The 22,604-nt window shown below is 50.5% G+C and overlaps 9 protein-coding genes across 9 annotated transcripts; 6 read left to right on the plus strand and 3 right to left on the minus strand.

Annotated features, from left to right (window-relative positions):
- Positions 1-997: 997 nt before the first annotated feature.
- BKA67DRAFT_565813 (ribosomal protein L1-like protein) lies at positions 998-2,054 on the plus strand. Its single transcript, XM_046102832.1, has 4 exons — positions 998-1,150; positions 1,224-1,411; positions 1,469-1,607; positions 1,671-2,054. Exons 1-4 carry the CDS (start codon positions 1,087-1,089, stop codon positions 1,931-1,933), a joined length of 654 nt encoding a protein of 217 aa, XP_045958903.1. The 5' UTR covers positions 998-1,086; the 3' UTR covers positions 1,934-2,054.
- A 1,074-nt stretch (positions 2,055-3,128) lies between these two features.
- BKA67DRAFT_565818 (NADH pyrophosphatase) lies at positions 3,129-4,718 on the minus strand. The gene is made up of 2 exons (XM_046102833.1): positions 3,988-4,718; positions 3,129-3,935 (listed from the first exon to the last, which is right to left on the minus strand). The coding sequence occupies exons 1-2, from the start codon at positions 4,520-4,522 to the stop codon at positions 3,238-3,240; spliced, it is 1,233 nt and encodes a 410-aa protein (XP_045958904.1). The 5' UTR covers positions 4,523-4,718; the 3' UTR covers positions 3,129-3,237.
- Positions 4,719-5,208: 490 nt separating this feature from the next.
- On the plus strand, positions 5,209-7,637 carry BKA67DRAFT_535945 (rab-GTPase-TBC domain-containing protein; the record flags this gene model as incomplete). Its single annotated transcript, XM_046100083.1, has 5 exons — positions 5,209-5,231; positions 5,264-5,561; positions 5,612-6,108; positions 6,159-6,301; positions 6,355-7,637. The coding sequence occupies 5 exons, from the start codon at positions 5,209-5,211 to the stop codon at positions 7,635-7,637; spliced, it is 2,244 nt and encodes a 747-aa protein (XP_045958905.1).
- A 564-nt stretch (positions 7,638-8,201) lies between these two features.
- On the minus strand, positions 8,202-8,984 carry BKA67DRAFT_592681 (6-phosphogluconolactonase; the record flags this gene model as incomplete). Its single annotated transcript, XM_046104860.1, has 1 exon — positions 8,202-8,984. One exon carries the CDS (start codon positions 8,982-8,984, stop codon positions 8,202-8,204), a length of 783 nt encoding a protein of 260 aa, XP_045958906.1.
- A 2,264-nt stretch (positions 8,985-11,248) lies between these two features.
- Positions 11,249-12,326, plus strand: BKA67DRAFT_517429 (4-nitrophenylphosphatase; the record flags this gene model as incomplete). Its single annotated transcript, XM_046097904.1, has 4 exons — positions 11,249-11,314; positions 11,364-11,385; positions 11,436-11,504; positions 11,563-12,326. The coding sequence occupies 4 exons, from the start codon at positions 11,249-11,251 to the stop codon at positions 12,324-12,326; spliced, it is 921 nt and encodes a 306-aa protein (XP_045958907.1).
- Positions 12,327-12,542: 216 nt separating this feature from the next.
- BKA67DRAFT_565836 (uncharacterized protein) lies at positions 12,543-14,075 on the plus strand. The gene is made up of 2 exons (XM_046102834.1): positions 12,543-13,944; positions 14,025-14,075. The coding sequence occupies exon 1, from the start codon at positions 12,873-12,875 to the stop codon at positions 13,830-13,832; it is 960 nt and encodes a 319-aa protein (XP_045958908.1). The 5' UTR covers positions 12,543-12,872; the 3' UTR covers positions 13,833-13,944; positions 14,025-14,075.
- Positions 14,076-14,341: 266 nt separating this feature from the next.
- Positions 14,342-15,021, plus strand: BKA67DRAFT_658922 (dihydrofolate reductase-like domain-containing protein; the record flags this gene model as incomplete). Its single annotated transcript, XM_046107369.1, has 2 exons — positions 14,342-14,479; positions 14,533-15,021. The coding sequence occupies 2 exons, from the start codon at positions 14,342-14,344 to the stop codon at positions 15,019-15,021; spliced, it is 627 nt and encodes a 208-aa protein (XP_045958909.1).
- Positions 15,022-15,360: 339 nt separating this feature from the next.
- BKA67DRAFT_285929 (multidrug resistance protein fnx1) lies at positions 15,361-17,314 on the minus strand. The gene is made up of 3 exons (XM_046095977.1): positions 17,173-17,314; positions 16,812-17,121; positions 15,361-16,700 (listed from the first exon to the last, which is right to left on the minus strand). The coding sequence occupies exons 1-3, from the start codon at positions 17,256-17,258 to the stop codon at positions 15,660-15,662; spliced, it is 1,437 nt and encodes a 478-aa protein (XP_045958910.1). The 5' UTR covers positions 17,259-17,314; the 3' UTR covers positions 15,361-15,659.
- A 2,571-nt stretch (positions 17,315-19,885) lies between these two features.
- On the plus strand, positions 19,886-21,796 carry BKA67DRAFT_535951 (uncharacterized protein; the record flags this gene model as incomplete). The annotated part of the gene is made up of 1 exon (XM_046100084.1): positions 19,886-21,796. One exon carries the CDS (start codon positions 19,886-19,888, stop codon positions 21,794-21,796), a length of 1,911 nt encoding a protein of 636 aa, XP_045958911.1.
- Between the last annotated feature and the right edge of the window lie 808 nt (positions 21,797-22,604).

The following is a 22,604-nucleotide window of genomic DNA, read 5'->3' on the forward strand; positions in this document are numbered from 1 at the left end:
TTACCTAGGCTGTCTAGTCGGAGGTGATGGCGCCTACCACTCAAGTCTATAAGAGGTTATCAGATTGAGGTGTTCAATATGCGGCTTAATAAAATTTTGGTGACAGCAGTATCTTATCTTTGTATTATAGCCGCCATTCGTAGACTATCTTGCACTAACCGACGTTCACAAATCTAATAGCAACGTCAGGGTTGTGTGCTACTCTTATCACGAGAAGCTTCCCATTATGGACTAATATCAGATAATATCGTAGTATTAAGGCCATTAACGTGACGCCTTTAGCCTTAATAATAACATCAACCTCGATGATCAATAGGACCCATCGATCTGGGGGTTTGATTACTCGAGAGCGATTAATAGATTTATAATACGATGCCATGGCCAATACCTTCCCTGAATCGGGCGCGCCTAATATCTGAATGAACTAATGTGGGTGCAAAATGGAAAGGTGAACAGACCCGCTACGATTTTGGTTTTGATTGGCATGAAACTCTAGGAAATGCTCCTTCTAATATCGGAGCTCTCATGTGTAACAATCTCGACAAAACACCAATGATTGGCTCGCTATAGAGGGTAAGTGTATTCAGAGACTTATTCTTAAGGAGGGAAGAAGACTTTTATCGTGGCTAGTCGTGAACAAGGGCTTTACGCCAGATCGTTACACAGTGACACTTGAACGATAAAAAGCTTTCTAACCGGTCGATATAGAATAACTTCTTCAATTTAAATGCATTTAATCAAGGATAGACCTTTTTTTTTTTTTTTTTGGTTTTTTTTGTTACTTAATTATTAATTGATTAGGAAGTAAAAGACAATAAGAAGAAAACCGAAAATCATGTGCTATAATTTGAATTGATTTACTCTACAGGCTTGCTTAAGCATACTGGTGGACATCTGCCGACGGTCCGGAACCTGGACCCGCCGGAAGGACCCCGCACAAAGATCCACCCACAAAAATTGGAGGCAAGAGACTCTAAATTCCCAAATCTCCTAGGCCAAACGCCGAACTTTTTCGACTTCCCTTTACTACACACCAACACGAAAAAATCCTCACCACTAGAGCAATATAGTGGAAGACTGCCCATCATGTCTAAGATCACAGTCGCCGGAGTTCGTGGCAACATCAAGGATGTCCTTGACTACTCTCTCAGTCCGTATTCCCGACAAGATGTGAACGCCAGCACAAATTAGACAAGCATCCATTTTCGCTAACAGGAAAATAGATGAGAAGAAGCGCAACTTTCTGGAGACCATCGAGCTCCAGATCGGCTTGAAGAACTACGATCCCCAGCGTGACAAGCGTTTCTCTGGTACCATCCGCCTGCCCACCGTCCCCCGCCCCAACATGTCCATCTGCATCTTGGGTGACCAGCACGATTTGGATCGTGCCAAGCACGGTGGTGTCGATGCCGTACGTCTCTCTTCTCGACTCCTTGGAGATAAACCGCCATGCTAACAGCTCTACCAGATGAGCGCCGATGACTTGAAGAAGCTCAACAAGAACAAGAAGCTCATCAAGAAGCTTGCTCGCAAGTACGATGCCTTCGTTGCCTCCGAGGCCTTGATCAAGCAGATCCCCCGTCTCTTGGGTCCTGGTCTGTCCAAGGGTAAGCACCAAAGTCCTCTGATCACACTCATCGAAAGCTCATGCTAATATTGTTTCTGCGCAGCCGGCAAGTTCCCTACCCCCGTTTCCCACGCCGACGATCTCGCTGGCAAGATCACCGAGGTCAAGAGCACCATCAAGTTCCAGCTGAAGAAGGTTCTCTGCATGGGTGTCGCCGTCGGCAACGTCGGTATGACCGAGGAGGAGTTGGTCGCCAACGTCATGTTGGCCATCAACTACCTTGTCTCCCTCCTCAAGAAGGGCTGGCAGAACGTTGGAAGCTTGGTCCTCAAGGCTTCCATGTCTCCCCCCAAGCGCATCTACTAAGCGGGTGTCGTAATCGATGGAGGATGTAGCACTACTGGACTCACAATGGTGCTAGCAATATGGACAATAATTTTAGCACGTTAGACAAAAGTAGCAAACAATTGAGCGAACCTCCACCGCAGATCAAGACTTGACTCAATGCGAGGACTGTGTACAACATCATATATCATATGCGAAGCGCGATGTAATCTGCGCACCCGGGAGTGGTCGCATTCCACTGGTAAAAATTGACCGACTACTTGGAAAATGCTGTCATGCACCGTATCTTCAAATGAGTATTCCTCCATGGCCAGAATCGACAGTCTGTCTCGACGCATTGTGCCATTGCGTGTCAACAATTGGCATCATCCACTTCCGGGGTAAGCATCAGGCTTCATTCCGTTTACGAGATGAACAAGTGAACATTTACGTCAACAACCTTATGACCAAACCACACAACAACGGCTGAGTTTAGATCGCTCATCACCTTCTGGATGATCGCAGGGGCTATAGAAGGCTGCAATCTTGCCATACGAATCGCTGGCCACCAGCCATCGTCACGACACATCAAATTTGGGCACAGATGACAGACTATGGGCAGCGCATTATCTGCACCTTGTCAATGAGCCCATTGGTCACTCCAAGAGCGATTAAAAAAATCTATATAATTCGAAAACGGTATGTCGAAGACACCCCACAGTCACAAACCAGGAGGAGCTGGCGTCGGCGGCTGATTAGGAAGAGCGTCTGCTTTGTTTTAGGGGGCCGGGAACGGAAGGAAATTCACAGAGAATAAGTAATAACCCTCAGCAAGCCGCATAGCGGAGCCCTCAAGATGAAATTAATTTATTACTTGACGGTAATAGATCAACCCATACTGATGATAAAGAAGAAAGGAAAAGAAGAATAGAATTGCGGCAGCGTCAACAGACTTTTATGGTCAACCGATCTGGCGACGTGTGGGGCTACTGCTGCCCTTTTCCGCCGGCGGTGAATGGCTAGAAACTTGGGGGACGACTCACACTAGGCGGTGGGCCACGACCAGTTCCAATGCTCAGCCAACGCCCGTGGCCAAGTCGCTAACCAGTCAGCTGCCAGTGACCTGGAGGTCCGACTGCGAGAAAAACAACATACGATTGGTATGAAGGTTCCCAAAACCTTCCATCCTTTCAATGTTCGTTTTGCTGTCACATACTGTGTAAAGGGTACTGTGAAATCGTATGTCAGAGCTTTCATATCATAAAATATCTAGATCTATCCACCATGCGCAATACCAACAAAACGTCTACCACTCTTAATCCTACTTGGTCTATGGTTGCGCACAACTACATCTTGGATGCTGTAAGAAAGCCTCCAGTGACCGCGTCCATTAATCTATTGGCAATTGCTGTCTGAGGTGGCAGTCGGAGGTCTCCCTCTTTGTATCCATCTGGTGCTGGCTCGCCCAAGCCACTGGTTCCTTGAAGAAGCGCAGTTCTGACTTCCTCGAGTGGAAACCACTTCGCGGACTCAAGCTCCGGGTCGTTACCAAGGTCAATCTTCTCACCAGCTCCAGGCTGAGCTTGTCCGATGGCGCCAATCATGAGGTTTGCGGGATACGGCCACGGTTGCGAACTGTGAATCACCACTCTGCCCACAGTGACGCCACTCTCTTCCCAGACTTCGCGGCGTACTGCTTCTTCGATCGACTCACCGGGTTCAAGGAAACCTGCCAAGGTTGAGTACCAGTAAGGCGGCCATCTTTTCTGCCGACCAAGAAGCATCTTTGTTCCATCCGCAGAAATAACAGCCACAATCATGGTCGGATCCGTACGCGGGAAGCAAAGATTTGATACTCCTTGCCGTGTCGGACAAGGGGCACGCTCTCTAGGAGAGCCGCCCTCGGGAACGCCAGCCAAATCCGTGGGCGGGCACACTCGTTTCGCTCCTGCATTCACCGATAGGGTCTTCTGACCACAACCTCCACAGAAGGGGTTGCGAGCATTCCAGTCAAGCATAGCCCGGGCTTGAGCGTAAATAGCAGCTGGGAAAAGTCAGCAACCCTGCTATTAAACTGCAAAGAAAAGAGGTCTTACCATCGGGGGCGTCCAACGACAGGTGACGAGCCCCAGGTAAGAAATCAATGCCCTCCTTGGCCTTGATTGCATCAATAACGCTCTCGGCCTTTTCCTTGATGGAGCCCTTGGGAGTTACATCCACCGCGAAATAAGGCGCTCCAGAGTACTCCTTCCATTCAAATCCCGACTTCGTCTTCTCGTCAATGCCAAGTAAGAGAACAACTGGGTGAGTGATGTCGGAGTTAAACGTCTTGAGCCAATCCTGTTCTGTTTTTCCAAACGGTTCCGGTCCTGTAAGAGACTCAACCTCTGATCTCCCCACGTAGGCCAACTTGGTAGGGTCTTTGACCGTTGGCGACAGATTGTTCATAAGCAGAAATGACGCCGTAGGATGCGCAAATGCCGAAGACAAGAATGCATGATCCACCCGCAGGAAAGAAACCCTGTTCAACGGACTGCCCGAGAAGTAGTTGGCGACTTCACGGCCAAACTTTCGGGAGAGCATCGAATCGTCTTCTGCCAGAAGTGGAAGATCCGGAATCGCGCCTGCCATACCGTTTGAATTTTTCTTTCTTATAGAAATAATAATACTGTAGAGAGAAACAATATAGGACCGCAAGCACAGATCACAACGTTATCTGAAATTCGTTTGAGGAATACACTTTGACAGATGAAGAAGTCTTTACGCTCAAAGTCGCTGATTAATGATAAAGCACCGCTCGCCGAGGTCTAATGTCGTCAGGAGTGGGTCGCCAGAAAGACATCTTTGATGCGAGTTATCTCCGGAGCACTCGCACAAATTCCACGTGTATGCACTTGGGTATGAACCCGACAGTTCTTACTAAACTTGGCCATCCTACGAAATGGGCCGTAATCGATCAATAGTCATCAATTACTTATCTAGTTTCAGCGCATCCATTCCATGGTGATCTTGCCCTCATGTTCAGAAATCATCGATACTGGTACAGCACAACTCGTGTACGGAGTATGTAGTCATTATCCCCGCAAAATCGGACACCTGTAGACCAAGAAAGCGCTACCAGCCCCTCCAAGCCTGTCGCCTGTCAGCTGGCGGATAGCCATGAGATGCTTTCACCGATTTACCTTGCTTGCAATGAAGGCTTACACACTGAGTACCTATATATACTTGACACTGGGGCTGCATGTTTGAGTTGAATCACTAGCTGTTCTCGAGCCTTTCAAGGTTCCTGCCATAAATCAAAATCCTCATATCCGAAGATGAGATCTTTGGCCGAATCAACGTAAGATTGAAAACTTACGAGATTATCGTCAGGTCTGACTGGTCGCGCAGAGCTCGATGGCAAGAAACGATCAAGCATAGTTCCAGCCTTTCCGACCTCCAGCGAGCCGTCAAGTTCAGCGGTCCCGACAGTCCATGCGTGTCAGGATGCAGATCTGTATGCTGGAAGGTATTTCTGCTAGGCCATGGGTCTGATACGAAGAATTGGTCCCATGCATTGCTAGAATCCCGAAGCACCTACGCTTCCCTCAGAGATCATTTCTTAAAGTACATCAAACACCCGGAACATTTGGCAAACGTAGACAGTGATCCGCTCGCGGACAATCCTGACGTGAGTGCATATTCCTCCAGCGAGAGTACAAGTAACTAAGGGGGTTCCAGTCACCATGGAACACATTAAGGCAAGATGAAGCTCTGCGAGCAGAGATTCTGCAAGACGTGCAGCGCTTGCCAGATGAGCCATTCTACCACGAACCCCGTACCCAAACTCTCATTCTTGACATTCTATTCATTTACTGCAAGCTCAATCCAGACGTTGGCGGTTACCGACAGGGGATGCATGAGCTTCTTGCGCCTGTAGCTTACGTGCTGGAACAAGATGCCATTGATCCCAATGGCACGGCGATTGGGGGTGCTGCTGATCTGACGATGGTGGAGATGCTAGATGCGAATTTTATCGAGCATGATGCTTTTGCACTCTTTTCCAAGCTCATGGAGCGTGCGAAATTCTTTTATGAGACAAGCGACGACTCGAAGATCAGTCAGTCAACCATTGTAGAAAAGAGTCAACACATCCACGAAGTCCTGTTGTACAAGGTCGACCCTGACCTCTCGAGTCACTTGAAAAACATTGAAGTACTCCCGCAAATCTTTCTGATGTAAGTCCTCCAGGATATATCACCGCCGTGTACTACTGATGACATTGCAGCCGCTGGATCCGACTGCTTTTTTCTCGCGAGTTTCCTTTCGACCAGATGCTGGCTCTTTGGGATACCCTTTTTTCCATCGATCCGTCACTGGATCTCGTAGACTTGATTTGCACAGCTATGCTTCTCAGAATACGCTGGGAATGTAAGTACTGGTTCATGAGCAATAATGGGCTACGAGCTGACCTAGCACAACAGTACTTGAGGCGGACTACTCTACTGCTCTACAATTACTGCTCAAGTACCCAGCTCCTCAGGCTCATCACGGGCCGCATACTTTCATCGACGATGCCGCGTATCTCAGAACTCACCTCAACACTGATGGAGGCTCCACGCTAGTCATGAAATATACAGGTAAAATACCTGAAACCGCTGAGAATTCTCGGCCAACAACGCCAAGAGCATCGGGCTTCGAAGCACGGCACAACGCTCGAGGGGCAAGATCACCGCTCTCGCCGTCACGCTTGCCGACTCGCTTCCTCCAACAACAGGGCGGCGTAGAAGCACTATTCCAAGGAGCAGCTAAGGGCATCCTTGAAAGGAGTGAGAAACTAGGTGTGAACCAAGCAGTGCGTGACGCTTTAGTCGAGATCCGACGCAACGTCAGCGAGGCTAGGAGCACGATGAAGGCAAACAGCCGTGATCTCTTCTCGGAGCCCGGCCCAAACACGATAGCGATGCAGGCCGTCGACGCCCTGGACCGAAGGAACAAACAACTAGCAGCGATTTTAGATGAGAGTTTGGAGAATCTTAGGGCCCTAGTGTCATCAGATATGGAGGACAAGAAGAAACATGCCGAGGCACTAGAAATAGCGGTGGCCAAGATTCAATTTGTTAAAGTCTACCTGGAAGACTCCACGGTAGCGCTACCGGAAGGTGAACGGCTAGCAAGCGAAGTGCCAGCAGAGGTTTCGCCAGGGCGCACAGAGCCTTATCTGCCTACTGACGCCGTCTCAGCGATGGCCATTGGCACTCCTAGAACAGAAGAAGACCCCCATGAGCAAGGAACAGGCCAGGCCTCTGCATCTACCCTGGTAGCGGAAGCAGCGGAAGCCGAACAAGCCAATGCTCCGGACGCCATGGACACCGACCCGCCATCGACCTCCCGAACCGCGACACCCACCCAAGCGGCGTCCCTCCAGAGGCCGCACGCCCCAATACCGACGCGCTCGACCCTGGCGCAGTCCTCCTTTGCCTGGATGCTCGAGCCAGACCAGTCGGCATCCTCGGCTACCGCTCAGAAGCCGTCGGCCTTCGAGTCGTCATCATCACCATCGTCGTCGTCGTCGTCTTCCAAGCCGAGGCCGGCCAACAAGCACCACAAAAAGCCATCCGCAAACGCCAATCGCGAGAAGACGGCCTTCCTTTTCGGTGAGGTGCCCTCGGGTGCTGACGATGGCAAGGGAGTCCTCCCAGAGGATATCTTTGGCTTACAGCCAATGGGAAAGAGCAAGGAAAGAGGGAGGCTGTGGGACGATTGACATGGGCATGGTTGAATTTTAATTGACAGATGTGCGTCTTTGCTCTGTAGCATGTTCCGTGATGAGCAGATAGATACTATGTGGGCTGGCTTACATATAATTATCATACCCGAAATCAAGACTTTTTATTCCCTCGTGATTATGAGACCCGATACGCTTGGGAATTACAAACAAAGTGGGAAGGAGGTTGGGAGTGAAATTTTTTTTTGTTTATTCCTATCTCATTAATTCGTGCAAGGATATCGAAGAAAACAATCAAATTGCAGCGAATGTGTTCCGTATCCGATCTAAAATAAAAATAAAAAATGAAAATAACGCAAGTCGCAAGTCTAACTGGCCTGTGAAACAGAGCAACAGCTCTGTAGAATCCCATGAGATTGCCCTGGAGCACAATCGTCTTCTTCCGCAACAGTAAAAGACAAAAAGAAAAAAAAGGGATCTTTGTGAATCATACGCATCTTTTCTTTTCACCCACTCTCCCACGATTATGCGCTGGGGCTGCCGAAAACAAAGATTGGATATGTTAAGTTGGCTCGCATCTGGCTGCTAATACAACCTCGCCCGTCACAAGAAGCTCCGTCGCGGGTAGCTCACGCCCTCCACGGCGGGCTCGTCGACGAACCAGCTGCAGCGCTCGCCGGTGGCCTCGTTAACAAGGGCGGCGGGCAGCCCGTTACCCTGCTCGAAGATCTCCTTCATGATGTCCTTCTTGCCGCCTCCGGTGGCCACGAAGGCGACCTTGACCGAGTGCGTGACGACGGGGAGGGTCAGGGTGACGCGCCGCGGCGGGGGCTTCGGGGAGTCCTCGATCGGGGCGACCCAGGCGTTGGTCTCGCGCAGCAGCTCGTGGCCCGGGAACAGCGAGCAGGTGTGGCCGTCGGGGCCGGTGCCGAGGAGCAGCAGGTCGAAGATGGGTAGCTTGACCGAGTCGCGGCTGGCGAAGGAGCGCACGAGCAGCTGCTCGTACTGGTCGGCGAGCTCCTGGGTGTCGGCGAGGTACTGCGTGTCGATGGGGTGGACGGTGGGCTGGCTGGCGCCGGCGGGGATCTTGTCGAGCAGCTCCGACTTGAGCAGGGCGTAGTTGCTGTCCTCGTGGTCGAGGGCGACGGCGCGCTCGTCGGCGAAGAAGATCTCCCACTTGGCAAAGTCGACCTTGTCGTCGTCCGACCGGGGCGCCGACAGCAGCGCCTTGGCCAAAGTCTTGGGCAGCGAGCCGCCGGACACGCCGACCTTGAAGACGCCGTGGCGTGTGATACCCGCGTTTTGTGCCTGGATGATATACGCGCGGAGGGCCGGCGCCAGCTCATCGGCTGTTGGGAAGGCGAAAAGGTTTGGTTGTTTACCCATTTTTTCTTTTAGTTGTGCGTCAAGGGGATGGGGGGGAAAAAGGTGTTCTGTGTCGTGTTGTGTTGTGTAAGCCGGCGTGGAGTATAATATGCACGAAGAGAGTATGTTTGTTTGCGTATTGGTTTGCTTGCGGCAGTAAGTCCCTCAAGGTTGATAGAAGCGTTAAAATTATGTACTAGGGAATTGAGGAGGTCGAACTGGCGACGGAGGGGAGTTTATTGAATTCGTTGTGGTGTGGTTCTCCAGAGTAAAAATAAAAATTAAACCGTCAAGTAACCTGCGGTACGAATAAAATGCAATGACGATAGTGGGGGTTTATGGAGCGGTTTGGTTTTGGTTTTGGGTAGCTCTCCTACTAGTATGGCCCCGTAAGGTTGTTTTCGTTCAGATAACGCCCGAATCAGAATGCCGGAAACATGGTACAACAACCTTGAAAGTCCAAGGACCAGGCACCATACTTTGTCGTTTATTCTCAACAAGTCTGGTCCTAATCATGACGACTGGCTTGGAAGGGTCGTGCTATTTTATAAACTACGATTGTTGGGCTCTGATTAAGCCTCAAGTCTCTCGCTGTACTCCATCTACACCACCATGGGAGGGACCCGAAGTGGGATATGGGATGTGGTACGGAAAAAGGCGGGGTAGCTCTGCAGAGGAGATAAATTAATTACCGCCATTTGTTGTGTTACGGGATGAAAATAAATCCAGGTCAGCTACATGGCTTACGAACCATCTGCATATTGCACGTCCCACCATGTTTTTCTTCTACTACGTATGAATTTACTTGGGGAGTCGGCGGAGCAACCCTCGGCAGATGGTGCCTTTCCTCTACTATGTAACCTAGACTTTTTGGGGGAGGGGGATATTTCTACAGTATGCAGCGGGGGTGTTTTGACGTAGGGAAGCTTTCCATGATCAGGAAATTTGCGAATTAATGGGTCGAAGGACGAGGTAATTGCTTGGCGTAGGCCCGCGCGGGAACACCTCCGTAACAGAGGCCCCGAGGCATATACCTGCCGTATCACTTCTCACAAAATATCCCATTCATTTTCATGCCCTAGTCTATACTAGACTAGTCATGAATAATATTGGTCTGCTTGGTAGACCTCATGAACGAGAAAACGTGAATAAAGTTTCGCCTTTGCGTTGGTTGATAAGAACATGCCAGGTACACCTACACTGGTAGATACCTACCTTTCACATGTCGGCAAAGCCTGGTAACAAATAGGAATTGGCTGATAGTAGCGGATCATCATCATTAGCTCCACTGACTGCACGTCACTTCGAACTCTGCCCTGGAGATACGCCACACCTAATGTCCAAGACGCTATTCTCGCTCTCGGTAACTTCGGGGCGCCTGTTCATCATGACGGTATACTTGCATGAATGGCTTCCCGAATCCTCAAAGGTAGTTGTAGTTAGTTATTAGCCTTGGGTGGGCATCGCCGCAGGATTGCGGAATCCGCACTCGACAGACAAGTGAAAAGCAAGTTATTGGAAAGGTGCTTATGCATATTCTAAATGATTTCAGCCATGAAATGTCAAAATACCCAGTGCTGGGCTACCAGTCTAACTTATCATAACTTGAAAAGTTTACGCGGCGAACATAAAACTTCCGGGCACCTCAAACTTAGTCTGTAAGCATCCAAGTGTCGCAGCGCATCTCGGAGAGCCTACCTAAGCGGACGGACTCAAATTGAGAGAAAGCTTAGTGAAATAGGATGAGATGTGTGATTATTGTTATATTAAGATGGGTGGAAGCCCCAAAGCGACTGCTTGAGCTCTTGTGTCCACTGCTCAAGGGGATGTAGAAACTTGCCTTGCTGTAGGCAAACTAATCCTTCTACCAGACATCGATCTGGTCGTCTAATATTGATAGGCACATACTCATGTCAGTTTCGCAAAATTGGCCGGAGATAAAAGTCCACATGTTTGTACACACACTATTTGCATCGAAAATACACCAGACAAATATAGATTAAATAAGTACAACAAAAACAGAAGTTGTTTAGAAAACCCATGACAAAGGCCTTCTGAAAGCCCATTCCTATTACTTGAGGCGAATCCACATGAAGTCCGGCCGGTGCCGGCTGGCGTCGATGAGTCGGCGAGTTGACCGACTCAAGTTCAGTTAAGTATTTCGTTTCCCAGACTGCCACACTACAACCACAGCAACTTCGTCGGCAAGCTACCTAAAATCATAACGTCCCAGGTGCATTCTGGACTACTATTTGCCTCTCTTGCATTTCTGGGCGGCAGCGAGAATGGCACAACCTAAATACCTCACGGGCGATCCAGCGGCTCTAAACGAGTTCATCGACCGCTTTGACGTAAGCAATGAGTTTTCATGGCTGTTCATCTTACTAATGCTGGACCTAGGTTTTTCTTTTCGACTGCGATGGTATGTCACGATTGATTAGCACGAAATGCCATGGCTGATCCTAGATATAGGGGTCCTTTGGTCAGGAGATCATCTTTTCGAGGGCGTGGTAGAAACCTTGGAGATGCTTCGTTCTAGAGGTCAGTATGTTTCAAATTGTTTTGCTAAAGATCAACTTCTGAACGTGGTAATTTGCAGGCAAGAAAGTTGTCTTCGTCACAAACAACTCAACCAAGTCCCGCGCAGACTATCAGAAGAAGCTGACGTCTATGGGCATTCCAAGTAATATTGAGGAGATATTTGCATCAGCATACTCGTCCGCCATCTACATCTCGCGCATATTGAAGCTGCCGGAGGGAAAGAACAAGGTTTTTGTGATCGGTGAGAGTGGTATCGAGACTGAGCTGCGCACTGAAAATGTCCCCTTTATTGGTGGTACCGACCCTGCGCTGAGACGAGACATTACCCCCGAGGACTATGGCAAGATCGCTGACGGGTCTTTGTTGGATCCCGAGGTGGGAGTCGTACTTGCAGGTCTGGACTTCCACATCAACTACCTGAAGCTTTCTCTTGGATTTCAATACCTGCAACGCGGCGCTAAATTCCTTGCTACGAACCTAGACAGCACTCTTCCGAACAGCCATACATTCTTTCCTGGCGCGGGCTCCATATCGATCCCACTGGTGAACATGACGGGTCAACAACCGCTCTCTCTGGGCAAGCCTAGTCAAGCTATGATGGATGCTATAGAGGGAAAGTTTCATCTTGACCGAGAGCGGACCTGCATGGTGGGAGACAGGCTCAATACTGACATACAGTTTGGTGTCGAAGGAGGTTTGGGAGGCACACTCGCTGTACTAACAGGCGTTAACAAGAAGGCCGATTGGGAGGCAAAGGACGCCGTCGCCGTACCTGCTTATTACGTTGATAAGCTTAGTGACCTACGAGCCGCAAAGTCGTGATTTCTTCTGCAGAAGAACACCAACGGCTTTCAGCACCCGATGAGCTGGATGGCCATCGGCCAATCGTGGATATAGAATTAGAGGAATCTAGACTTAAATAAACCTGTCTACAATGAGACCACACTCCAAGCGGACTAGAAGCCTACACTCAAGCGGTATTCCCATTTAGCCTAAATGTCTTAGTCTCTTTGGATCTTGATGATAAACTCGCACTAGCTTGTTTATATGACTATTTGATCGCTGTTTCTATCATAGAGTAAGAATACTGATTGCTCTGTAACCACATTTCGAGCCCTTTGGACCCTTTTCGTGGTTAGATTCTGTTACTTCCCCCGCATCATAATTGCTCCAACCCCAGTTTCCCGTTTTCCCGTCAGGCTGCATACATACCGCCCGAGTAAGGTGGGATCGGGCGAGTATAAAGCTGGACACAATGAAGTTGTCAGTACGAGCAGTTTTTATCTATACTTAGGACAAGTTATTTATGTCCAGGTATATTGCCCCCATCGCCAAGTCTGCAGAGAACATCCCATTTGCCATATCGACATGGCAGCACCACCTGTTCCCCTGACCGAAGCGGAAAAGGAGCATTTCCTCAAATATGGCTATTTACACCTCAAAAACTGCTTCAGCCGCTCCCAAGCCGCTGAGCTGACCTCGGGGCTATGGACGCGCCTGGGCATGTCCCCCGATGACAAGTCGACCTGGACCAAGCCGCGGATCAACATGCCCTCGCACAGCACGTTCGACGCCTCGGCGGTGGCGCCCAGGGCCTGGTACGCGATCTGCGAGCTCTGTGGCGGCGAGGACCGTATCGAGGCCGGCTCGCGGCACTGGCGCGACTCCTTCATCGTGAACCTGGGGTCACCCGAGGGCGAGGGCAGGCCCGTCCCGCCCCGGGAGCTCGACAACTGGCACGTCGACGGCGATTTCTTCGTCCACTACCTGGACAGCCCCGAGCAGGGCCTGCTCGTCATACCGCTGTTCACGGACATACGGCCCGACGGCGGCGGCACCATGATCTGCCCCGATGCCATACCCCGGGTCGCGAGCTGGCTGTTCGAGCACCCCGACGGCGTGTCGCCGCGGATGGTGCCGCGGGACCACCCGGACTTCGCAAGGGAGAGGAACCTGCAGTGGTACTGTGATGCCACGCAGACTTGCGAGAGCTTTGTCGAGGCGTCCGGCGAGGTCGGCGATGTGTACCTGCTACATCCGTTGATGATGCACTCGGCAACCAACAATGCCTTGAGGATACCCCGGGTCATCACGAATCCTCCAGTGAGTCTACAGGAGCCTTTCCGTTTCGAAAGAGAGGACGGAAAGTATAGTCTTGTCGAACAAAAGACTATTCAGAGTCTCGGCGGCGAGGAGAAATTGAAGGGGTGGAGGATAACGAAACCGAGAGAGGCGGTCATCCCAGAGAGAGTTAGAATACAGGAGGCCATGAAGAAAGACGAGGAGAAGAGATTAAAGGAAGCAAGAGAGCTTGCTGTTGCAGTTTGATTTACATTTCACATGTGCGTATAATTCCGCCGTTGCAGTTAGAATATAATTATACTTGTGACATGTTTGTTGCTTGTAAGCTGGGAAGCGACCTTAGAGTACTGCATATGATCTGATGTTGCCCGATAAGTCAATACATACGCTACTGTAAACATCGTAATCGATACACGACCAACAAATAGGAACATTTACTTCTCATGAGGCTTTGGAAAGGAAGCGGTTGTTGAATAAGGTGAACACTACAGAGGTGTAATTCTATTGACCTTCTGAGCGCTGTAAAGTATAGCGATATGTAACCCCACAGCGGTGTTCAGTGGGTTTCAAGACTACGAGTGCCCCTCCATTTAAATCTTTTCGCGCGTCACTCTCGCGATCTTAGTTAATTACCACTTTACAGCAGCCGAATTTTTCCCCATAAAGCAATTCCAAGCAACAATATCTGAAAACATAGTTACTAGAGGAAACTTCTACCATATATCCTTGATATGTCATCAGAATCTACAGCCGCCATGCTACCGACAGAGCTGACTTTGGTCCTTGCGGCAACGAGGAACATGGGCATCGGCCATGCTGGTGGGCTGCCATGGACAGGTCTGAAAAAGGAGATGGCTTATTTTGCAAGAGTCACGAAAAGGCTGCCTTCCGATGTAAGGAGTTGTCTACCCAATTCCATCGTGTTTCTTCATCTCACCCGGAGTAGGCACAACCTTCTGCTATAAACGCAGTGATCATGGGGCGCAAAACATGGGAAAGCATCCCACCCAAGTTCAGGCCGTTGAAGGGGCGCCTGAACATCGTCATCAGCCGTTCTTATTCTGATACGGCCGAGAAAGCGGCTATTTCCGAGGCCCAGCCTGTCAAGGTGAACTCGCTGGAGAAGGCTGTCGAATATGTCAACTCCAGTGCTTCAGGGAACATCGAAAGGGCGTATGTCATCGGCGGAGCGCAGATTTATAGCGCCGCCCTGCAGTTGAAGGAAACAAAAAGAATTCTGCTAACCAAGGTCATGAGTGACTTTGAATGCGATACGTTCTTCTCACTCAAGCTCTTTGAGTCACAGGGTGACAGCAAGTGGGTGAAGAGCTCGAAAGAGGAGCTCGATGAGTATACAGGGGAGACAGTACCAGAAGGCGTACAAGAGGAGAATGGGACAGAGTATGAGTTTCAAATGTGGGAGAAAATGGCTTAGGAATATTTAGCACATACTCTTCGTGAGGGTTAGAATTGCAGTGCAAATGAGTTGTTCGCGCTTCTAATTGACCCGTTCCTACTACCACTATAAGACCGAGACGCGGAAAGCCGCCTCGAGACTACTAGAGAGGTTTGTATATATAAATCTTTTTTAGACGGTACCGGGGAGTCACTTTCTAACGAACACGGCATATTATCCGCAGGCTGACGGATTGGCTGAGCGCAAAAACCAAGCCGTGGTAATCGCAACAGTGTATGTAGTTTTACCTTTCCGCGCCTGTCTCATTGAAACTGCATACAAATATAAGTAGATAAGGATCATCTAGCACAATGGACCTGTTGTCGAGCGGCACATGAAAGTAGTAATTCTATCGATTAGGCGAGTTATCCGCAAATCCTTATTGGATATGTCACCACATCCTACCCGAACCAAAAGCATAGACTGCTCTATTTCTAGAAGTTTACATGGTATTGTTCTCTCAATATGCTCCTCTTAGCAGCAATTTTTCCTTTTGGTCTTACAACAATCAGTCTCGGCACCGTACCACCTTCGATCGCCAGGGACTGCGAAAATATGCCACGTGACACACCCGTAAACCCAGTTGCATGCTGCTTGTATCTGCACAGAATCATATCTTACCTTTCCAGTTTCTTCTCACGGATAAATGCGCTTGAGATCAGGCAAAGAATGATCATGATTATGACCGGCAGACAAGCCCAAGAGGTCGCAGTCGCATAGCAGTCCCGAACAACATTTGCCACGTCAATGGGCAATTCTCGGATGTAGTCGAGGGACTCCCTGACGCGCTCAGCTATCTCATCCGCTCGACTGTCGCTAAGGCGAACCGCAAGTTCTGTCCTCAGAACTTGCTGTAAAACAGCTGTCGAGATGCTGATACCGATAGTCGTACCAAGGGAGCGGAACAGGTATGAGCAAGCTACAGCCACCGCCATGTCCTCAGGAGCGGTGTTCGAGATGACTGCAATAAGCGTTGTCGTAATCGATATTGACGCCCCAAACGCGAGGAGGACCATAGCCACCAGTACACCCACAAGGGATTTCTCGACCACCCCTGAGAACAGCGCTATCAATACCAGACTGAGGAGCACGATGGCGTAGCCAGCAAGCGTCAACCAATAGTACTTGCCAGTCCTCTTCATAACGAAACCCCCTCCGAGCGATCCAATCAGACCGGTTACGGTGCCCGGGAGGAACATCAACCCGGACTGAGATGCCGTGAGACCCAGAGCACCCTGGTAGAAGAGTGCCACGAAAAACCATGATCCCATCTGCGCTGCAACACCAAAGAAATTGGCCCCGTAAGCCGCCAATACGGGCGGGTCCAAAATAACGTGACCTGGCGCGAAAGGGTGCGAGGCGATCTTGTTCTCGATCAAAATGAAACCCACGAGGAGTACCGGGGTCAAAGCAAGCGGGACAATGGTTTCAGTTGTGCTCCAGCCCTCGTTGCTGCCATTGTCCAGACCGAAAGCCAGCAAGAACACCGCAGCGCTGAGAGTGATGGCTCCAGGGAAATCGATGCGCTTGAACTTCTCGATCCAATGTGAATGATCAGTCTTGGGCAGGTCGAGCACGAAAAACACCGCAGACCATGCGATAATTGCGATGGGAAATTGACCAATGAATGCCCAGCGCCAGCCAATTGAGTCAGCCATCTAAACCAATCAGCATGTTAGCCACTCCTTCTGATCGTCATTGGGAGAATTCGTCCAACGGGTACAATCAAAGATTCACTAGAACCTGCATAATGTTTTTGGACTACTTACCAAACCACCCAGCGGAGCACCGCTCGCGATTCCGGCTGCGAAGACGACGTTGATATAACCTTGCCAGACACCGCGGTCTCGTAAAGAAACCAGGTCTGTCATCAAGATAGAGACAACAGCATTCATGCCACCTCCGCCCATGCCAGCGACGGCTCTCGAAACGCATAATTGAGTGATATCTTGAGAAAGTCCACAGCCGAGACATCCCAGGCCGAAGACAGTGTAAGCAAATAGCAGGCACTCTTTCCTGCCAAAAATATCACTCAGTTTCCCGTAGAGGGGTTGGAAAGTCGTGAGGGTCAAGAAGTATCTGTATTAAGATTAGTAATTACGATTTGTACTCGAGAAACTTGACACTTACGACGTGGCAATCCAGCTGGTATTGTTCAAAGCCTTCAGATCAGAACCGATCTTTCCATACGTTGCGATGACTAAAGTTTGGTCCATGGCAACAAGGAAGATCTTCAGTCATGTGTCAACGAAATTCCGTGCTTCAAGCGAATATTACTTACGCCGATAGCCAGAGCCGGTAGCAAGGAGGCCATGTTGACTTTTAACTTGGGGCCATTGTCGTTGACTTGTTCGCCAGATCCATTCTGAGCACCACCATTTGCTGCATGTTCGGGGTCTGTAAAAGTCCCATTGCTATCGAGCTTCGCAGGATTGCCGTTTTCTGAGGAACTGGCACCAAGCAAGGGTGCGGTTTCCGACGCTGCTGCAGCTTCCTGGGGGATAGTTTCTCTGGACATCTCGACGACGTTCGACTGATTCTACACACCACAGGCGACAACTATCTACGCTTTGTTTGATGCTTCTGCCTCACAAATCGCGAAAAACTCTAGTGCCAAAGCAATCCGTGGCTCCCGGGCGTCGGAGCATCTCCGATTGCGTCAACGCGATCGGCGTTATGGCACCAAGTCTTTTCCCCGCTGAAGAGGAGCTCCAGCACATCGGGTACCGGAGTCACCCTATCGGCGTTTTCAAGAATTCACACGCTTACTGGTATCTTGCAATTTTCATTACCCAAGACTTATGAGGCCTTTGGATTTCGGTTGAGGGCATGTTGCCGATGACCAATGCCACATCGCATTCAACTGCAGTTACTGCATAATCTGAGAGTGGTTGTAAGAACGCCTGGTATTGTCAAGTGGCGGACACGAACATTCACGGATGTCATGGTTGGTAATCACCGAGCTTGGCTTGTCATGAAATACAACAAACATCGGAAGTCGTTGGTATGAACAAGTATAGTATGGCCATCGAGTTAGAACCTAGTGGAGCTGGGTTGGGAAGATTCTGCGTTCCATGCATGAGGCGGAGGAACTTTAGACAGGCGAAAAAGCAAATCTCCGAGAGAAGCCTTGCTCGTTGTGTAGACACGTGAATAGCTAGAAGACAGATGCTGGCTTGAAATCAACCATATTGCGCCATACAAGCGCGGTCGGCGGCAGGGACTAGAAGCACGACCTCTGGTTACAAATACGAAATTAAAAAAAAATTAAAAAAAAAATTCGTGTCCAAAAACAGCCAACACGTCCCCAAGGTTTCCTCTAACGTAAAGCCAAGGCGCAGCAAATCGACCCTCACGACTCATCTTCAGCCGACGCGGTCTTACCGCTAATGCAGGGACAGACACACGTGTGTATCAAAGCTGACATGCACTTTTAAGTAGCGCATCTTTTGGGGGAAATCCTTGGGTCGCCTTGGACGGTAAACTTTATAGATGAGGTCGGTTTTTATTTATTTATTTATTTATTTATTCAACCTGGAAATCTGGAATGAGCTGCCAGAGACCGTTCAAAGAAACCATGAGCACTGCATACGGTAAGGCAATGATACAGCACATGTGAAAGGATCGCTAAATCTCAGCGTTAACCGAGAGTATGCACGGCAAATCAAGCATAATCATGGCTGCATGAAGGATTGACACTGCAAGCATGGGGAGATCAATCGTGGTCTCCGACATGTGTTTTCCAACATAGTTACTGGGAGGCTGGAGGTTTGTTCGAGGCTTTCCGGCGCATCCTAATGGTCCAATGGCTTGGGGTGGGTACCAAATGATGGCCTTGATAGGGTGCAGACGGACCCATGGATCTCCGGATGAAACGTTCGGGAGAGCAAATGCTATTCCTGTCATTTGCGCTTGATGCGAAGCCATACTCCAGGCTTGCCAGCGCTTTCCAGGGAACACCCAAAGATTCTGCCCATTGGGCCATCCGCGCGCCGTCATCCCCTCCTCTCCTAGGCCGTTCTAGTGTTTAGTCTAGTTGACAATGACGAAGCGGCTGTGGCTGGGTAGCTAACTTACTTGATACTACACTTCTGAACACAGTCGCTGTTGTCTCACATTCCAGGGGAAATTGAAGAAAATAAGACCTCATGTTCAAAAAACAAAGAGCAAAAGGGGGAAGACACCGTTTGTGTCGCCATAAGAGATAATAGCTATACCATGTTCGTCACCTAGTCATTTTGCTGTCTGTATTTCAATGTTTTCTTTTGTGCTACATCGGTCAAAATTATATCTCTGCTACACAACGCGTTGGTCTTCATCTGAGTGCGGGCCCCTATCCAATCTCGATAAAGTTGAGGGTTGATCGACTTACAGTTTCATATTGCTCAGGGGTCGCGACCCGGAATCATTCAATGATCTATTGATGTCATAGCAGCGGATCATTTTCTACCAAGGCACAGCCCATATCAATAAGCCTCTTGACGTGAAGGGGAACATCTCTGGCAGCGGGTCGTGGGACTTTGAACACTTGGATCTGCAGTCTGGAATTCTAGGCACCTCCACATTGCTTGCGTGAGATTTTTTGTACCTGCATTAGCCCGACTATAGGACAGGGTTCGGCAACCCACACGACATTCGGCGGAATATATCTGCAACCAGACCAACGGGCCTTCCTTCGCGTTTCTATTCCGGGGATAAACGAGGGGGCAAGGGAATGCCATCTGAAGGCATGATTTCTAGGCCCGCACACTCAAGCGTAATTTACTCTCGTTATACTGCATCAATCGCCTCATTTTCGCCCGCGTTCCTAGTCCTTGCCGTCTTGTAACACGGCCACTTAATCATGGACACGACCATGCTGCAGACCCCGAGGACGGCTGGCCGCTCGCGTTTCTCAAAAGCGCTGCCTATGCCACCCCCTCCGCAAGAAACTTCCCAGGCCGCTTCGCCAGCTTATACAGTGCCTCGAAAACTACCAGATCTGCCCAACGTGGCGACTTCAACGGCTTTCCCACCCAGGATGGATAGTGTGGGTGCTCGGTTCGCACCCAGACCTCAAGAGCTACCATTGCCGGCGCTTCCGGCAAAAGCATCAGAGCCAGAACTCCAAAAGAAGATGCCGCCGATACCGAGGAAAGCGGTAGGATCACCGCCGGCTGTGGGATCATTGCCACCACCACCAGCCCAGCCTGCCCAGACAGAGATGGCGGATGCAAAAAAACTAAAGCGTGTCTCCTCCATCTCGAGTCTGTTGTCAGCATACTCAAACACTTCCTCAGACTCTGTACATAGATCCTCACAAGGAAGTTCAGTCACCAAGGGGAGCGTGGCTTCCCTCTCACCAGAGAGGGAGGCAGGGCGTGGGGAAGTGAGGGAGCATGGCGCAAAAGCGTACAAGGCATACAGCAGGAGTCCGTATGAGGAGCCGTCGCCCGAGGAAAAGGAGATCATGATGCATGAACCGTTGCCGCTGCCTCCGCCAATGAAGGAAGCATCAAGGCCGATCACACCACGCGTCGGACTACCCTCAACGCCACGACCGGGAATGGCACCCTCGCCCCAGATCACTGACGACTCGTCGAGCCAGGTGACTCTGACGAGCGCATCGCCGCCGAGGCGGGAGATCTGGCGGAGAAGAGCATCCTCCAAGTCGGATCGTAACATAGCGGTAGCTCAGCTCAACTTGGGCCTAAGTAATGGGTCAACGGCGGAAACCACGGCGCCGCCAGCGGCACCCAGAACGTCGCAAGAGTCCTTAGCGGATCCGATGATGGCGATACCGAGCGAGACCATCAATAAGGCGTCACCGCTACCGCCTAAAGCAAGCTCTGCCTTACCAGGTCGCAACGTCAAGCCACTACCGCGGCAACCAGAGGTGCAGACCACAGTTGCGCCTCCGAAGCCTCCTAAGGACTCGCCGACACAGAAGAGTGAAGCGGCACCTCTGTCCGCCCAGCAAGTCAAAGCAACCATGAGTGCGGCTTCACCACTGTCGTCGCCCGAGCCACCGGCCAAGTCAATCAGGCGCCGCGAGGTAGGCTCGAAAACCAGCACTCAGCCCATGCAGGCTCAACAAGAAGCCAGCCCCGCTCAGCATTTGCGGGAAGCCAGGAGCGCGATCAGTCTGAGATCGGAAGCCGAACGGAGCGAGCGCATTCAGCGGGAGGCGGCACAGGAGAAGTTCCCCGAAGAACTCCAACAGTTCCAAGAGAGCGCGGCCGCAGCGGCTCTTTCATCGCCTCGAGCCCGTCGCCCTTCGAACCCTCCTCAAGCACCCCGGCTGGCCGCGGCACCCCAGCTGACCGTCACGTCACCGAGGGCAAGAGCAGCCCCGAGGGTTCCGGTGGAGTACAAGGACCAGGAGCCCCTGCAGCTCACGCCCCAAGAAGAAAGGAGTCTTTCAGATGCCATCAGCAGGGTGGTGAACCGCGAGAACTGGAACTGGGCGCAGGCGAGCCCGAACAAGCAAGGTGTCTGGCCGTGCAAGGAACTCACTAGCGATCACATAGCATGCCTGTCTGACCACAGGCGCTGGCTGCACATGGAGAACTCGTCCGTCCCGATCGCCTGCATGCTCTGCCACGAGGGCGAACGGGGCCACCGCCGCTTGTGCAAGACCTGCGGCATCCGGGTCTGTGTCGGCTGCGCGGACGTCCTCACTGGGCGCAAAATCGGGGAGCTGGACTTTGATTCATTGGCCGGCAAGACCCAAGACATGGGCAAGAGCAAGGGTGTGGCGACCGCTGCACAATAGAGAAGGACGTTTAGGGAGAACGATCGAGATGCGCCAGGACGAGCGCCTTCTTCCTTTTTCTTCTCCTTCTTTTCTTCCCTTTTTTTCTTCTTCGTTTGTTTTGTACTATTCTAAAGATATCAAATTGTCCTAGGCTTTTATAAGGACTATAGGGATACTGGCATATAAAAGGATGTGGGCGGTTATGAGGATAAAATTGGAAACCCGCGCCCTGGAGGAGGGAAGTGTATATAAGATAGATACCACATCATGACGTTCCGAGAAGAGAGTCATGAGACACCAATTAACATTAACATTTTGTTAAGAGACTGCAATGCTCCTAGATATTTGACATGTTCCGGTATTTAAATATGGTTTGTAAGACTTGTTAACGTTTTGCCCTCGAGGCATGTGTTGGTGGAAGCGTTTCCGTAGGACAGACACCTCGTGGTCGTCATTTGTTTCTTCAGGAAAGCAGCCTTAGCTCGCAAGAGCAGAGCCGATGAAAGGTCGTGATCGTTTCTGTCCTCGAGCCGGTTGTGATCTATGGCGAGGGGTCTCAGTGTCGCTTGCCCCGTGACCCTTATTAATTACGTATGGATGGAGTTAAGCACAGTATGCCGTGCCGAAAGGCATCGTTATCGAAGACAATTGGTATCGAAGGCAGTTGGTAGTGCTAACTTAAGCTCCGGGTTACCACGCGCTAACAACGCGGCGGGGGACTTGGGGTACCTGTAGCACCCAGTGCTACCTACAGTAGGTAGCCGCCTAGCAGCCTAACCTAGTAGCCTAGCAGAACCCTGGACTCCCCACTAATTTAAGCTGCGTA

This window comes from Truncatella angustata (assembly GCF_020726525.1).
Source record: "Truncatella angustata strain MPI-SDFR-AT-0073 chromosome Unknown BKA67scaffold_4, whole genome shotgun sequence".
NCBI lineage: Eukaryota > Fungi > Ascomycota > Sordariomycetes > Amphisphaeriales > Sporocadaceae > Truncatella > Truncatella angustata.

What these genes read in the sequence shown, in the direction of transcription:
- BKA67DRAFT_565813 (XM_046102832.1), top strand. Translation starts at nt 1,087, where the DNA reads ATGTCTAAGATCACAGTCGCCGGAGTTCGTGGCAACATCAAGGATGTC. An exon ending in TGTCCTTGACTACTCTCTCA is followed by an intron (nt 1,151 to 1,223) that starts GTCCGTATTCCC and finishes ACAGGAAAATAG; the next exon opens with ATGAGAAGAAGCGCAACTTT. An exon ending in AGCACGGTGGTGTCGATGCC is followed by an intron (nt 1,412 to 1,468) that starts GTACGTCTCTCT and finishes CAGCTCTACCAG; the next exon opens with ATGAGCGCCGATGACTTGAA.
- BKA67DRAFT_565818 (XM_046102833.1), bottom strand. Translation starts at nt 4,522, where the DNA reads ATGGCAGGCGCGATTCCGGATCTTCCACTTCTGGCAGAAGACGATTCG. An exon ending in GTCGTTGGACGCCCCCGATG is followed by an intron (nt 3,936 to 3,987) that starts GTAAGACCTCTT and finishes GACTTTTCCCAG; the next exon opens with CTGCTATTTACGCTCAAGCC.
- BKA67DRAFT_285929 (XM_046095977.1), bottom strand. Translation starts at nt 17,258, where the DNA reads ATGGACCAAACTTTAGTCATCGCAACGTATGGAAAGATCGGTTCTGAT. An exon ending in ACCAGCTGGATTGCCACGTC is followed by an intron (nt 17,122 to 17,172) that starts GTAAGTGTCAAG and finishes ATCTTAATACAG; the next exon opens with ATACTTCTTGACCCTCACGA. An exon ending in GTGCTCCGCTGGGTGGTTTG is followed by an intron (nt 16,701 to 16,811) that starts GTAAGTAGTCCA and finishes TGATTGGTTTAG; the next exon opens with ATGGCTGACTCAATTGGCTG.
- BKA67DRAFT_565836 (XM_046102834.1), top strand. Translation starts at nt 12,873, where the DNA reads ATGGCAGCACCACCTGTTCCCCTGACCGAAGCGGAAAAGGAGCATTTC.